At 48.2% G+C, this 15045-nt stretch overlaps 1 protein-coding gene across 3 annotated transcripts in view; it reads left to right on the top strand.

Annotated features, from left to right (window-relative positions):
• Positions 1-15045, top strand: part of ZC3H3 (zinc finger CCCH-type containing 3) — a 136059-nt gene that overhangs the window by 42544 nt on the left and 78470 nt on the right. For all 3 annotated transcript variants that reach the window (XM_032091800.1, XM_032091794.1, XM_032091785.1), the window contains exon 4: positions 13306-13456. In XM_032091800.1, coding sequence (XP_031947691.1) covers positions 13306-13456 — 151 coding nt within the window. The remainder of the gene's footprint in view (positions 1-13305; positions 13457-15045) is intronic.

Here is a 15045-nt window from a genome sequence, read left to right as displayed (position 1 = left end):
CAGGCTGGACATTCCCAGCTCTCCCAGCCTGGCTCCAGAGCAGAGGGGCTCCAGCCCTTGGAGCATGGTGGTGGAATCACCATCCCTGGAAGTGTCCAAGGAACGTGTGGATGTGGCACTTGGGGACACAGTTTAGTGGTTAATGTGGCAGTGCTGAGTTTACAGGTGGACTTAATGATCTTGGATGTATTTTCCAGCCTCAACAATTCCATGATTCTGGGTTTATCTTCCCTCCATCATCCCTCCTGGCTCAGGGCAGGTGAACCGGGCTCCCACGTGGCTTGTGAGATGTATGGAATTCTGCAGGACTCCCACCTGGAGGATTTATTTGGAGGAGGAGGCGGATTGTAGCTGTTTCTCCCCTCTAAAATATGTATTTGGTTAATAACCAGCAAGAGCACGTGCCCTTTTCCCTGAGACTACGGAACAATCCTGGAGCGCTGTCAATGAAAAGATTCCCTGACAGCTTTGGAAGGGAAATGAAAATTTATCAAATATTTCTCCCCCTGTCTGGAGCAGCTCGTCAGATACAGAGGCTGGAAAAGGGAGATTTGTTGTTCTTCCCCTCTCCCACTCTGACACCCCCCGGTGATCCTGAGGGTGCGACAAAGGGAACACTCTGCTCACCTGTCAGCAGACTTTGGAAAATTAGTTTTTTGTTGGAACAGAATCCAGGTGCCCCCAGAGGTTTACAGTCGCAGGAAAAGATCGAAGGAACGTGGTTTGGGTTGGAAGAAGCCTCAAAGGTCATCTCATTCCAACCCTTTGCCAAGGGCAGGGACACCTTCTGTGAGTCCAGGTTGCTCCAAGCCCCGTCCAACCTGGGCTTGGCCGGATGCTGTTTCCTTCAAGCTATGCTGTTGAACAGGCTGGGATGATGCTAAGGGATGCAGGGATAGAAACCTGAATGTAAAGCACTGGATCGGAGCACAGAGATGGGATTATGGACATTTTGGGTGAAAGAGCTTTTGCTTTCCACCAGAAATGGAATTTTTTCTTCGTTTTCTTCCCTTATTCGTTATCCTTGGATTTAGCAAAGTTATTTGGGATCAGGTGGCTTGGAGGTCTGAGTTTTCCTTATTATGATGTTGTTGACCTCAGGAACTGAGGAGCTTCCAATGCCAAAGCTTTCCTCTTTTCCCTTTCCTAAAAAAGCGATGTGGGATCATCTTTGTGCCTTTATGCTTCGAAACGATGACTAAAAGGGATCATGGAATATCCTGAGTTGGAAGGGACCCACAGTGATCATCAAGTCCAATTCCTGGCCCTGCACAGGACACCCCAAGGATCCCACCGTGTGCTGGGGAGGACCTTGGATCAAAATTATTCCACGGTCTTGTGGTGTGGTGCTTATTTGGGATTTTCTAAGGAGGAATGGCTCTCCTGAGCCATCCAGCTTGCCAGTGGGAATTTCCTTCTTGTAATCCTGTTTTCCACATCATAAATTTCAATGACCATGGTGCCTATGTGGATTTGAGCCAAGAGAAAGTCCTGGCCTTGTGTTTCCATGATTTAAGCTCCCTCTCACTGCACCCCATCCTGAAGAGGATGTTTATTTGGATCAGACCTATGAGAAAATTCCATCTCTGGGGCAGGAATGGTGGTTTTGGGTCATCAGGTCCCATTTAAACCCTAGTGGTCAATTCCTTGAGTTCTGCCCATGGAATGGGATGGTGGGTAGGGTTTGGGCCATCCAACCCCATGCTGAGCATGGAATGCTGTCCGATTCTTTCTCCTCCAGCACAGCTGAAGCCATGGTCTTTGGGGAGGTGGGAGAAGTGGATGAGTGCCAAGCTCATCCAGCTGGATCACCCAAATGGGCAATCCAAGGAAATCAACCACATACCCTGATGCTCATGCACAGCTTAGGCTGTGAAATTCCTTATTTATAGGAACTTAACGGATCCTGTAACAGCTTCAAGCAGATGAACACATTTCATTAAAGCAACAGCAACGTTTTTCCTCCTCGAGGGGGAAAGTTTTAACTCAAAGAGGGAAGATTTAGAGCATAAATAAGGAAGGAATTCTTCCCTGTGAGAGTAGTGAGGCCCTGGTACAGATTGCCCAGAGAAGTGTTGGCTGTCCCATCCCTGGAAGTGTTCCAGGCTGAGCTGGATGGGGCTTGGAGTAACCTGGGATAGTGGAAGGTGTCCCTGCCCATGGCAGGTGTTTGGAACTGGAAGATCTTCAAGGTCTCTTCCCACCCAAACCATTCTGGGATTCTCTGAAGTCGTGTTGAAGGGAAGGAGCTGGGATAGAAACAGCACTGAAAAGACCGCACACGTTTTCCCTTTCTTCCTTCCCATCCATCCTGAGCTTTGTTGAGCGATGGATAAAAAGGGGGGAAAAAAAACAACCAACCCACCCACAATAATCTATAGCAACTGTCAGCCAGCAAACTACTCCCATTTCATAGGGATAGGTTGGATGTCAGCGCGGGATCGATGGCTCTCGCGCCGTAATTATAAAAACTCGCGGGTTGTGTTGCTTGAGTGAGTTTGGGAAGAGTAGGGTCTCAATCTTCCCTCTAATGGGGCTTTGGCAGTCGGTGGCGCAGCGGCTTCGTCTTAGTCTGACAGTGTTGTCATTAAACACCAGGTAGCGTGGAACAACAGGGAACACGGCTCCGGAGCGGCCGGGAACACGCGGCTTTGACAGGAGCGATTTGTCATCGAGGAGCTGCCCAAACTCCTGAGCCTGGAATACGGGCGGCTGCTTAAAGTGACTTATTGCCCCTGTCGGCGGCTGCAGTTGTGATTTGATAATCGGTAAATGTTTGTCAAAGATGAATTCCCTCCCTGATGCAGAGCAGTGCTGGAAAAGCAAATGAAAAGCAGGGAAAAAGGAACATATTGGATGCATTAAAGACTAGGGCAGGATAAGGGTGATGGAAACAGCAGGTTTCCCTGTTAACTTGGCGTCCTTCCTTCAGGGAGGTGAAGCGTCGAGGTTTGGGATACTGAGATGGGGACTCACTGTCAACATGGGTGCTGGGGGACCAGGAATGCTGCAACATTAATTCAATTTCAGGAAAAATTTCTTCGTGGAAAGGGTTGTTAAGCATTGGAAGGGGCTGCCCAGGGAGGTGGTGGAGTTCCCATCCCTGGAGGTGTTCAAGGAATAACTGGATGTGGCCCTCAGTGCTCTGCTCTGGGTGAGAAGGTGGGGATTGGTCACGAATTGGACTTGATGATCATGGAGGTCTTTTCCAACCTTAATGATTCTGTGATTATAAGGAGGGTTTTTTTTCCAGATTTCAAAGATCCTGGAGCTGTGCTTGGTCTTGAGGGATTGTAGACTGGTGTGGAGCAACGGATATCCTTTGCTTAACTGCATAGAATCATGGAATGGTTTGAGTTGGAAAAGACCTTAAAGATCACCTCATTCCAACCCCCTGCCATGGGCAGGGAACCACTGTGGTGTCCCTGACCTCGTTCTATCCCAGGCATTGCCCAGAAGGTTTCAAGAGGTTTTTTTAGGAAGGAAAACAACGTCCTGATTGTTTCTTTCCATGGATGTGGTGCTTTTCTGGCTTTTTGGCAAATACTTCCCTCGGCAAACCCGTGTGCACCTACTCAGTGGTTACAACTTGTAGTTGAATCTCTTTGTTTCTCATTGGGATGGATTTCGAGCCTTTCCATTGCCTGCTTTATATCAAAGTTTAGAAAGGAGAATTGAAAGGATCTTAATGAACCTTCTGCCTGCAAAGTTTTCCTCCCATCTGCCTGAGTTTATCCAAGTTCCTCTGCTGATGCCGGAGTCAGGTCAGGTTCTTTTTAAGTGGATACTTAGGAAAGCTTAAAGCCGGGTGGCCTTCAGTTGGAAAAGTGGCTTTGAGGGTGGGGAATACCTAAGAGATTCAAATTTTTCCTTGTTAAATTTAAATAAAATAAAATAAAAATGAAGTCAATCCTAAAGCATGAATGCAAATGGAATTCCAGCCCGCCGAGCGCTCCCATCGTTTCCCGAGGCAGAGCCACCTCTCCCCGTGCCACGGCGAGGCGTGAACACGAGATCCCTGAACCCATTTGATTATAGACGGGGTTTTTCTGGTGTCTGAAGTGCTGGAAACGATCAAGAGCAGGAAAAGTGGAGTGATTTATTAGACTCATAAAAATTCATACTTTGTTATTCCAGTCGTCTTCCATCTGCAGCTTGTTAGAACGAGCACCCCTGGCAGCTCCCGCCGTGAGGCTGGGGGGAGGAGGGCATTTATCAGCTTTCCTCCTGCCATCCCGCTCTCATTTAGAGGAATGGATCCAGCTCCTGGAAACACATTAATAATCATTCACTGAGGGAAGGGGGGAAGGAAAACCCACCACCCTCTTTTGTTATAATAATAAGGGTTGTGTTTGAAAAAGGGCCGATGCTCCAGAGACCCATTCAGGCTCTTTAACACAGGCTGGAGCTGGGACAAGGGTGTTTAGAGCCTTCAGTGTGACCTCCTCTTGCCACTCCTGGTGGATAATGTGGGATCTCCTCATCCTTGGAAGGCTCATCCGCTCCTGTGACCTTTGGGAAGGCCATCCTGGGGCTTTTTGGCAGTGGGGATGGGGATGTGACAGAGCTGGTGGGGTTACTGGGATTACTGGGAGCTTGGTGACAGGTGATGTGTCCTACTGTCCCCAGCAAGACCTTGTTGGACGCCTCTATCTCTGCATCTCTCCATGGTTTGGGATTGGAGGGAATAAACCAAGATACTTGCCAGTGTTCTGTTGCAGTTGGAATATTGGTATTGGAATTGTAGGGCTGAGTCAAAGGCACTGTTCTTCCTGTTATTTTCTGTGGCTTCCCAAATCACCTGGCTCCAGGGGCTGGTGGGGTTGAAGTGATCCAGACCCCTTCGGTAAATGATATGGATTGGTCTTGTGTGGATAAATGTAAGATGGCTTTGGTTGGGAAAGACCTCTGAGATCACTGCATCCCAACCGTTCCACCAGCACTGCCAAGGCCACCACTAATTCATGTCCCCAAATGCCACATCCACACATTTTGGAACATTTCCAGGGATGGTATTCCACAAAGGATGGGAAGGATCTGGAGCACCAGGAGCGGCTGAGGGAGCTGGAGGGGTTCAATCTGGAGAAAAGGAGGCTCGGGGGAACCTTCTGGCTCTGCACAACTCCCTGACAGGAGGGTGGAGCCAGGCAGAGGTCGGGATCTGCTCCCAGGGTACAAGGGAAAGGACAAGAGGAAATGACCTCAAGTTGTGCCAAGATTGAGTATTAGAGATCTTCATGGAATAGTGATCAGGCATTGGAATAGGCTCCCTTGGCAGTTGTGGAATTACCATCCCTGGTGATGCCATGAAGATTTTTTGCCTCTTCTTTTATACCCCTGTTATACCTTTCTTACAACTTCTGTATTCTTAGTGCTTTTTGCCTACATTCTTGGACTTGTTTATCAAGCTGAGAGACTCAACATTTTAGAAGCTTCGTAGCTAGGGATCAGTGTGCCCCAGACCCCAAGGTCCTCTCCAGAACACATTCTGTAAACCAGGATAGAACCACCCAGGAGAAGGCTCCTTGGGGAGGGGGGCTCACTCAAGCTGCTCATTGAGGAATTTTGATAAATATGCTAATTAGTAACACCTATAATGTTATACCTGATCTTTTGGGGTGGGCATTTTGCAGGGTGCATCTCTATGCATATGACCTGGACGTGTGCACCTAAAGATCCTTAAAATAAATACCGAGGTAAAATCCCTTTTCCCCTTCTAACCGTGTATGACTCTTGATTTTAAGACCAGGAAAAAGCATCACTGAAAGTGTTAAAAAATGTGGGGATGAAGAACTTGGGCTCATGGTTTATTAGGGCCCTTGGCAGTGCTGAGGGAATGGTTGGACTCAATGATCTTAGTGCTCTTTTCCAACCTAAACCATTCCATGATTCCACGTTGGGTTTTGTGGCGTGCTGGGAACAACCAAACCCCAAAGACACCAGATCCTCTAAAATCCATTCTGTGCAGCATCCCAGCTGCAGATGGAAGTGGGGATTGCACCAGTGGGCTGGAAAGGGAGTGCAGGTCCTCAGCCATTTGGGAGGCTGATCCTGAGTGTCTTTTGCAGCAGCATTTTTCCAGGGAGTTTCTTGGAGCTCCATGACTTTCACATCTGCTGCTTTTCTTTCTGCTTCTTTCCCGTCACGCTCGCTGCCGATGTTTCCTCACTGTTGGATTTCTCCTGGCTATGCCACCCCCAGCTTATGCAGATGCTCTTCTCCTCACTCCCCTTCTTTCTTCTCAACAGCTCAGGGATCACTTTGTTCCCTTGTGACATCTCCACGCACGGTGCGGCTTTCCTAAACTTTTGGATTTTTGAAAGGCTCTAATATGGTCTCCCTGGAGCCTTCCCTACTCCAGGCTGGACATTCCCAGCTCTCCCAGCCTGGCTCCAGAGCAGAGGGCCTCCAGCCCCTGGAGCATCTCCATGGCCTCCTCTGGACTTGCTCCAGCAGCTCCACGTCCTTCTGCTGTTGGACACCAGAGCTGGATGCAGAATTCCAGGTGGGGTCTCACCTGAGCAGGGCAGAGGGGCAGAATCCCTCCTGCCCCTGCTGCCAGAATTTTTCTCTTCAAGTTAGGTGATGTTTTCCTACTCTGTATTTCCTGGAAACAAAAGTCCTGTACTTTTTACCTAGACCCAGGAATTTTGGATGCAGACCCAGACCCATGGAATTTATTGGATATGTGCATTTGCCCAGAGAGGTTGTGAATCCCCATCTCTGGAAGTGTCCAAGGCCAGGTTGGACAGGGCTTGGAGCAGCCTGGGATAGTGGAAGGCATCCCTGCCCATGTCAAGGGTTTTGGAATATGATGATCTTTAAGACCCCATCCAAGCCAAACAATTCCATGAATTTAATACTTTTCCTGCTAAAATGGGTGTTTCCTTACAGTTCATCTCCAAGTGCCAGTGCCCAACTCAGCCTCGCTCCTGGTGAATTCCATGAACTTCCTCTTTTCCTGTGGTCCGATTGGCATAACGGAATTAGCCAAGCAGATTTGGTATTAATTCCCCAAATATTTCCAGCTGAAAGCAGCTGCCATGCTAAGCAAATTTTCCAACGGGTTTGGAGCCCTCTAAAATGTTTCAGCTCCAAATCCCGCCCTTCTCCCGTCCTCTCTGAATGTGACAACCGGAGCAGCCGCTGTGCTCTGGGTCCCAGGTAAAGCACTTTGGATCAATTGGATTTATTTCTTATTAAGCAGCAGTTCATGATCATAAAGCATCGTTTACATGCTGGCATAAAGAGCCGTCGCTCTTGAAAGAGCTCGGAACTGAATGAGTGTGAAAATTAAATTCCCCTCTTAAACCCAAGGATGGTCCTTTTGGAAGCTGATTCCAGTCGCAACATAATTAACCTCTTGCTGTGCCATTCTGTGGGAACATATTGAACCTGCTCCGAGATAATCAGCCCTAATACTGGTGTCTGCTTTCACACTGAATTCCTAACAGTATTACAGTAATCCCAAAGCTTTTGTTAACTCCAGGGACTTGGCCAAGTTGGCAGCCAGGACAAAAGGTGTCAGAGCCGCGCAGTTCAGGGCTGATGCCATCCAGGTGATGCTGGTGTGATGGGAAACACCAGAACCATTTGCTTTTGGGTGGAGGAGCTGTGGTGGAACTTACTCAGGTTTCTCATGGATTTATTCCTGTTGAAGGTCATTTCCAAATGCTTGGAGCAACTTGGTCTAGTGGAAGGTATCCCTGCCCATGGCAAAAGGTTGGAACTCAATGGTGTTGAAGATCCCTTCCAACCCAAACCATTCCATGACTGTTGTTTTAGCCCAACTTCTCTCTGTCTTCCTCAGTTTTTCCCTCCATTGCTATTCCCTTCCCATCCACAGTTTTTCTCATCCAAGGAAGGAAGTGGTGTTGGGGATAATCCCCAGAAGGTTTGGGTGTTTTTCCACCTCTGCATCCAATGATGAGCTGAAGTCTGAGACTGGAGAAGAGAAGGATCCAGGGAGACCTTGGAGTCCCTTCCAGTGCCTAAAGGGGCTCCGGGAGAGCTGGAGAGGGACTTGGGACAAGCGAATGGAGTGGCAGCACAGGGGGGAATGGTTTCCCACTGCCAGAGGGCAGGGATAGATGGAATGTTGGGAAGGAATTTTTCCCTGTGAAGGTGGTGAGGGGCTGGGATGGAATTCCCAGAGAAGCTGTGGCTGCTGCATCCCTGGAAGTGTCCAAGGCCAGGTTGGATGGAGTTTGGAGCAGCCTGGCTCTCGGTTGATATGAAGGGCAATGATTGGGATTCCCAATCCCTGTTATCTGCTGTTGCAGCGGGAGCGACGGTGATCCATCCTGGCCATCAGAGCTTCCTGTGGTGCTTCTGCTGTTGAGGTTGCTCCTGGCTGCAAACTCCTCTTCTGCCCCCACATTTGCCCTTGGACCTTCTTACTAAAATCCTGAAAAGCTCCTCCACCACCACTTCCCTTCATCTGTGAGGTGGGTGACAGCACGGAAGGATCGGATCTATTAGGAAATGGTCTTGCAAGGACTTTACAAGGAGCGGATGTGGGGGCCTCATTCCATGCCTTGACATTGGTCACCCCAAACTCCACATAATGGAAGCCAGCAGCAATTTGTTTTGAGTCAGGGATGCCTTTTCCCATGGAAAAGAGGGAGCTTTGGTGCCATGCCATCCCAGAGCATCACTGGATGCGTGTGATTGTCCTGCTGCAGCCTCGGATGGCTTCAGATGAGCGGCCTCTTTGTTCTGGGATACAGGGAGAAGATAATGGTGGGATTTGCTAAATCTTCATTTCCAGACCTGGAGCAAATCCCATGGCGAGGGATTCATTTTCATGTTGGGAAGGGTTTGCTTCCAGAAAACCCTTCAGTAGAGATTTTCAGTTCTTTTTGGAGCTGCTTTGTGTTCCAATTGCAAATTTTTTACCCTCTATCAGGAGCTGGGACATGCTGGTGGCTCCTTTGCACTTATCCTAGTAGTCCTTAACCCTTTGTTTTTTTTTCCTCATGCCTGTTTGGAAAGAGCAGTTTGGTTTTATCAGAGGTTTTTTGGTCTCTGCATTGCTTTTTCCCTTGGGGTGGTCCTGCTGCATCCCTTTCATCCCTGAGATTTTCCCTGGCACTGGGGACAATCCTGGCAGCGTATCCAAGGTTCAGCTTCTACTCCCCAATTTGCATTCGTGCCTGCTCCTGTCTCGCTTCCAAGTGCTGGAAGATCAATGTACCTGTCACTCACTGCTTCCCGTCTTGCCTCCGATCAGGATTAACGGCACAGCTCGGAATTGAGCCTCGATGGAGACACACGGGAAGGGTCGTGGTGGTCAAGGCTTGAGGATGGGAGGCCTTGTGGCACCCAGGTCATGACTTAATTTAGTTCTTTTCTCCATTCCTGTGCCTGTACAGGAAGCTTTTCTATCCCATATCCTTTTCCAAGAGCAGCAATAATCTCTTGGCTTTGGGAATCTGCCCTCCTGAAATTCCCCTTGCTTATTTAACTTCCTTCTTCCCAGCAGTAGCTGGACAGGATTTACTCCACCAATATCGTGGTTTCCCTAATCCATCCTGAGCAGCAGCATCTTCCTCTTGCCTCATGGATTTAGAGTCACAGAATCATGGATAATCATTCAGGTTGGAAAAGAGCTCTAAGATCATCAAGTCCAAATGTTATCGAGCACCAAGGCCACCACTAAACTCTGTCCCCAAGTGCCACATCAGCACGATTTTTAGGGACATCTTTCACTAGACCAGGTTGCTCCAAGCCCCATCCAAACCGTGGGTGGGGCACCCACAACTTCTCTGGGCAACCTGTGCCAGAGCCTCACCACCCTCCCAGAGAAGAATTCCTTCCCAATATCCCATCTATCCCTGCCCTCTGGCAGCGGGAAGCCATTGCTCCGTGTCCTGTCACTCCAGGACCTTGTCCAAAGTAATTTCCTGTATTTCTTTTAAGCCTCCTTTAAAAGAAGGTTTCTCCAGACCCTTCCCCAGGTAAAATATTCCAGGAGCACACTCTTCTTATGCCCTCCCTGCTTCAAGTTCCCCAGGGGGCCAATTCCTGGTGCTTCTCTCAGGAAAATAAGAGAAGAACTAAGGACCCTTGCATCCAACCCCTTTCATAAGGGATGTCTGTGCTGGTGGCTCCTGGATCCCACCTGCTTGGAGCACCCTGGGGAGAGCTTTTGGCAACAAATTCCCCATCTCAAGGTCAGCATTGGACAAGAGGAAGGAGCCTTAGGTTGCACCAGCGGAAGTTTTGATTGGGTATTTGGAAGAATTTCTCCACTGAAGGGGTGCTTGGGGTGCCCAGGGAAGCGGTGGAATCATCATCCCTGGAGGGATTTAAAAGCCACGTAGATGTGGCACTTGGGAACGTGCTTTAGTGGTGGCCTTGGCAGCACTGGGTTGATGACCTTAGAGGTCTTTTCCAACCTTAACAATGCTACATTTTGTGTTTACACCAGGATTTTTTTCCCTGGGAACGGGAGGCATGAGCGGCGCTCGCGGGATTCGCGGCTCCGCAGAAAGCCCCGAGCTCAGCAGCGCACGGCCCTGGCTGATAAATGATGCTCATATCCCATTCGAATATGATGCAAGCAGTTTTTTTGTAGTTTGTCTTCCATGGCGGTAGTAAAGTTTTTAATTAGGAAAGCTAATGAGATCGATTAGTCATTAGAAGTGACCTCTGGATCGCGGCGAGGAGTGGGGATGTGTGCGCCGGGCTGATAACGGGGGACGCTGGGGTATTGTTTGTAATAAAAGCGTGAAGTGTTTGATTTGAGTGAAATGTGCCACGGGGAATACATCACGCGGAGAGGAAAAAATTACAACCCTGGGAGCCTGTAATGAAGGGAATTAAACCAACATCCTGTCTAAATAACATGATTATCTACACAAAACCCCTCAGCTAGCAAGTAATAATAGAAAACGGAGCTCTTCGGAGAGGCTCTTTGAGGAGGTGGTTAATGCCGGAGTCGCGCATCAGGCACTTTCCAAGGAGCAGCTTCGGAATGAATACACCATCCAATTACCTCTGGGAATAGAGTTTACCAGGTGCCAGCGTGTTTTGGGGAAGGAGGAGGAGGAGGGGGATGCCTGCAATAATTTGGGACTTCTCTTTCTTGTCAGGCAGGAGTTTGATGCAGTTCTGGGTTGATTGGTGGCAGCTCGAGCTTGTGTGGGGGCAAAAAAAAGTTAATTATGTATTCAGTGAATTCCCAGTTTAGTAATTCCGTGAGGTCGGAGTGGAGGAGGGAAAGGGGCAACTTGTGCTGTTGCTGTTTGGGGAGGATGTGGGATTGTGGATCTCATCCCTTTCCCAGTGGGAAGGAAGTCCTTTGGGTACGTGGTTGGTGCTGTATCCATGAGAAGCTCGGTGTGTGCACATGTTCTGGGTGACAAAAGTGACAGAAGGCAGGGTTAGATGGGATATTGGGAAGAAATTCTTCCCTGGGAGGGTGGGGAGGCCCTGGCACAGGTTGCCCAGAGAAGCTGTGGCTGCCCCATGATCCCTGGAAGTGTCCAAGGCCAGGTTGGATGGGGCTTGGAGCAACGTGGGATAGGGGAAGGTGTCCCTGCCTGTGGCAGGGGATGGAACTGGATGGTCTTCAAAGTCCCTTCCAACCCAAACCCATCCATGATTTCATGATTTCAGGACAGTCCCACCATCACCGTAGCTGGGATTTCATCGTGTGTATGGTGTTGGCACCTCTGTCCTTTTATTGTTCCCATTTTCCCGTCCTAAATACAGTTCCCTGAAGGAAAAGGCTCCAAGTTTGCCAGTACTTGGGAGCAATTTTAATTGTAATTAGAGCTTCAACTTCGCAAAGGCTTTAAAAGCCCACGCAGGGGTTTGGTCACTGCTCTGAAGAATTTGATCTGCTACAAAAAAATCCCAGGACAGGGAAAGAGCAATAAAATCCTGTTTGCTTTCCATGTTCTTTCCTCACTCCCTTCTTGCCTCCCCTCTAAAGTGACCTCTAAAGTTCCTCACCTCTAAAGTGGCTGCAATTCCTCCAGTCATTGAATCGTCAAATGGTTTCTACTGGAAGAGAATTTGGAAGATCCTTTAGTTCCATGATTTATCCCACGGGTTCAGATGGCAGAACATTGTGAGCATCATCTTTAATATGAAAAATTCCAGTGATTTTTCTGTTGTGGCAGAGCCTGGTTTTCCCCTTTTCCCATCACCAGGAGTTGTAACTTTTTTGCTGAGTTGGGGAATGGAAATCTGTGTTGCCTGATCCCTCCCAAAGCCAACACAAGTCATCAACTTGTTGGGAATGCTCAAGAAGGAAAATATTCCCTGTATGAAACTGTGAAGCTGTGGATTGATGTTGCCACTGTTGCAGGGAAATGGGGGAGCTGCTCCCTCCTTTCTAGGGAATGGTATCAGCTCTAAAATGTATTTCTCTATTTTTCCTAGTTTACCTGGGAATCCACCTTATTCTCCCTCCTCTCACAGAGACAAACACGGGGATGGGTCTAACGTTTTCAGCGGAAATAACGATCCCGCTTTTCCCCTCCCAATCTCTCCATAATTTTAATGAGAGGATCTCCAAGAAAAACAGCCGGCCCTTTAAATCAGTTATAAAACCCAGAGACCGAGGCTCAGCATGGAGTGTCAGCTTTAATTATCTGGGCAGTTACAGCTGTATGTTATAAAAGTCGGGCAATTAGGTGCATTCCTGAAAGCTTTGGGGGAAAAAAAAAAAAAAGGGCTCGTGGAGGAAAACCACAGTCAAACATAGAACTGTTAATTGCACGAAACATTCCGTGGAATAACCCGGGATGTAGATCATCCTGAAACATAGAGAATCCAGGAATGGGTAGGGATGGAAGGGAGCTTAAAGCTCATCCAGTTTCTTGCCCTGGGCAGGGACACCTTCCACTATCCCAGGTTGCTCCAAACCACGTCCAGCCTGGACTTCAACACTTCCAGGGGTGAAAAATATGATGGAAAGGCCAAGAATTAAAGGCATACGTTTATTTCCGGTGTGGATGCTGGCATCAAGGTGTTGTTGGTGAATCCATGATTCCCCCGGTAGAGTTTTGCTGATGGGCTGGTGAGGCCAAACACTCCCAACCCCACCAGGATCTTCCTGTTACCATCAGCCACGGTGGTCCCATTCCTGAAACTTCACCCCTTTTTTCGGGTGCTAAAAAGTTGGATGTAGGACTTAAGTTGGATGTGGGACCAATGACTGTTGAACTTGATGATCTTAAAGGTCTTTTCCAACCTTAAAAATTCCACGATTCAGTGAGAATGTCTCTGAGATCCCTCCTGTCCCATCCACACCTGAATTTCAAGCCTGTTTTTCCATGTTTTTTCTCCTAGGATCCAACTTCCACTTTGTAAGGAGCCCCCCAGCCAACAAGGTGATAAAGACGCGTTATAGGATCGTGAAGAAGAACGTGGTGTCTCCAGCCTTATCATCCTTCACCAGCCCCATTCCCACCTGGAAGACCAGGCGCCCCATGACATCCAGGTAATTCTTCCATCCCTGGAACACAGCTGGTTGGGATGTGGGAGCCACGGGACCTCCCACATTGGCTCCGTGTTTTTCCGTTGCGTCTTTGCTGTTTAATTTCTGTATTTGTTTGGTCTACGCAGAGTTTATTGACTTAAAGTGTAAAATCATATTAGGAATTGTGTTATCCTGAGCTGGTGCCAACAGCTTATGCCTGTGGCTTCCTATTTATTCCCTCTTGGAATTAATTGTTTCCATGGAGCAGTTAACTAAGCTGAAAAGAGGATGAATGCACATGTGGATGTTGGTGATGAAGGGGAGCGTGTTGGATGCTCCAAACCTACACCAGGATGTAGGTGCTGTGCCAAACTGGCTTATTCCCAATTATCTGGATGGGTGGAACATCAGGAAATATTTTGTCACTGCCTAGAAAAGGGAGACACCGAAGGTGCCATAACCTTGAGTTGGAATATTCCTAAATCTGTAGAGGTAGAGATGTTTCCAGGGAGCATCTCAGAGGCCAAGACAAGACCTTGCGTAGAAGCAGGAAGGTCGTTAAAATAATTGATTCTTTAAAACAAGGTGCAATTAGAAGTGATGGGTTTGGTGAAAATACAGATTTTGGCTATTTTTAGGTCAGGAATAACTTGTCCTCCCCCTGAAATGCCAGGAGTCACGGGCAGTGTTTTGGGAAAAGAGAGCCTGCTCTGCTCTTCTCCAGCTTTGTTCTCCTTGCTCTGGGTGATTTCCTCCAAAAGCCGTTCCCCAGAAGTGCCCTGAGGATTGGTGGCTTTTATGGTAGAGCTATGGAGGGACAAGAATTGTGGTGATTGTTTTTGAAGCCTGACTCAGCCTGATTTTTCCCTTTAATAGTGAATTTTGGGATTCACAAATCAATATCTGAAGGGATGGTTGGTTTTGGAAGAGGTCAGGGTGATGAAGCGAAGTATGGGATAAACAGAGAGATTGGAAAAAAAGGTTGGGTCAATTCTTTTGTCTGTTTTCCAAGGTCTTGGTTGAGAAACGCCACATCTCCTATACTCTGCTGGCCTCAAAGTGCTTCTTCTAGTATGGAAACTGGGATCCTTTCGGAGTTATGGTCAACCTTACCTTCACCACCTCCTCCTTTGTCTTCACATTCTACTTTTCCCTTTGAGATTTTCCCGCCTGGGCATCATCCTTGAGATCCACACGTCTCCTTTTGTTCTGGGTTGTCTCCTCCGATTACTGCTCGACTTGGAGGTGCCACTTCCATTTGCACATCCTTGGGACCAAATTCTTGCATTTCCCTTTCCAGAAACAAACCACATAATTTTTTGCCTGCTCCATCATCCTGCAATTTCATGGAATCAGAGGATGGTTGGGTTGTAAGGAACCTTTAAGATCCATGAGTTCCAACCCCCTGCCATGGGCAGGGACACCTTCCACTATTCCAGGTTGCTCCAGCCTGGCCTTGAACACTTCCAGGGATGGGGCAGCCACAGCTTCTCTGGGAAACCTGTGCCAGGGCCTCAGCACCCTGCTCATGGCAGGAGGTTGAAACAAGGTGGTCTTGTTTCAACCCTCCCAAATCAAAACATTCCATGATTCTGTGACTTTCAGCCTTA

The sequence above is a fragment of the Corvus moneduloides genome, chromosome 1 (genome assembly GCF_009650955.1).
Source record: "Corvus moneduloides isolate bCorMon1 chromosome 1, bCorMon1.pri, whole genome shotgun sequence".
Taxonomy (NCBI): domain Eukaryota; kingdom Metazoa; phylum Chordata; class Aves; order Passeriformes; family Corvidae; genus Corvus; species Corvus moneduloides.
This window is presented reverse-complemented; position numbering and strand designations above follow the sequence as displayed.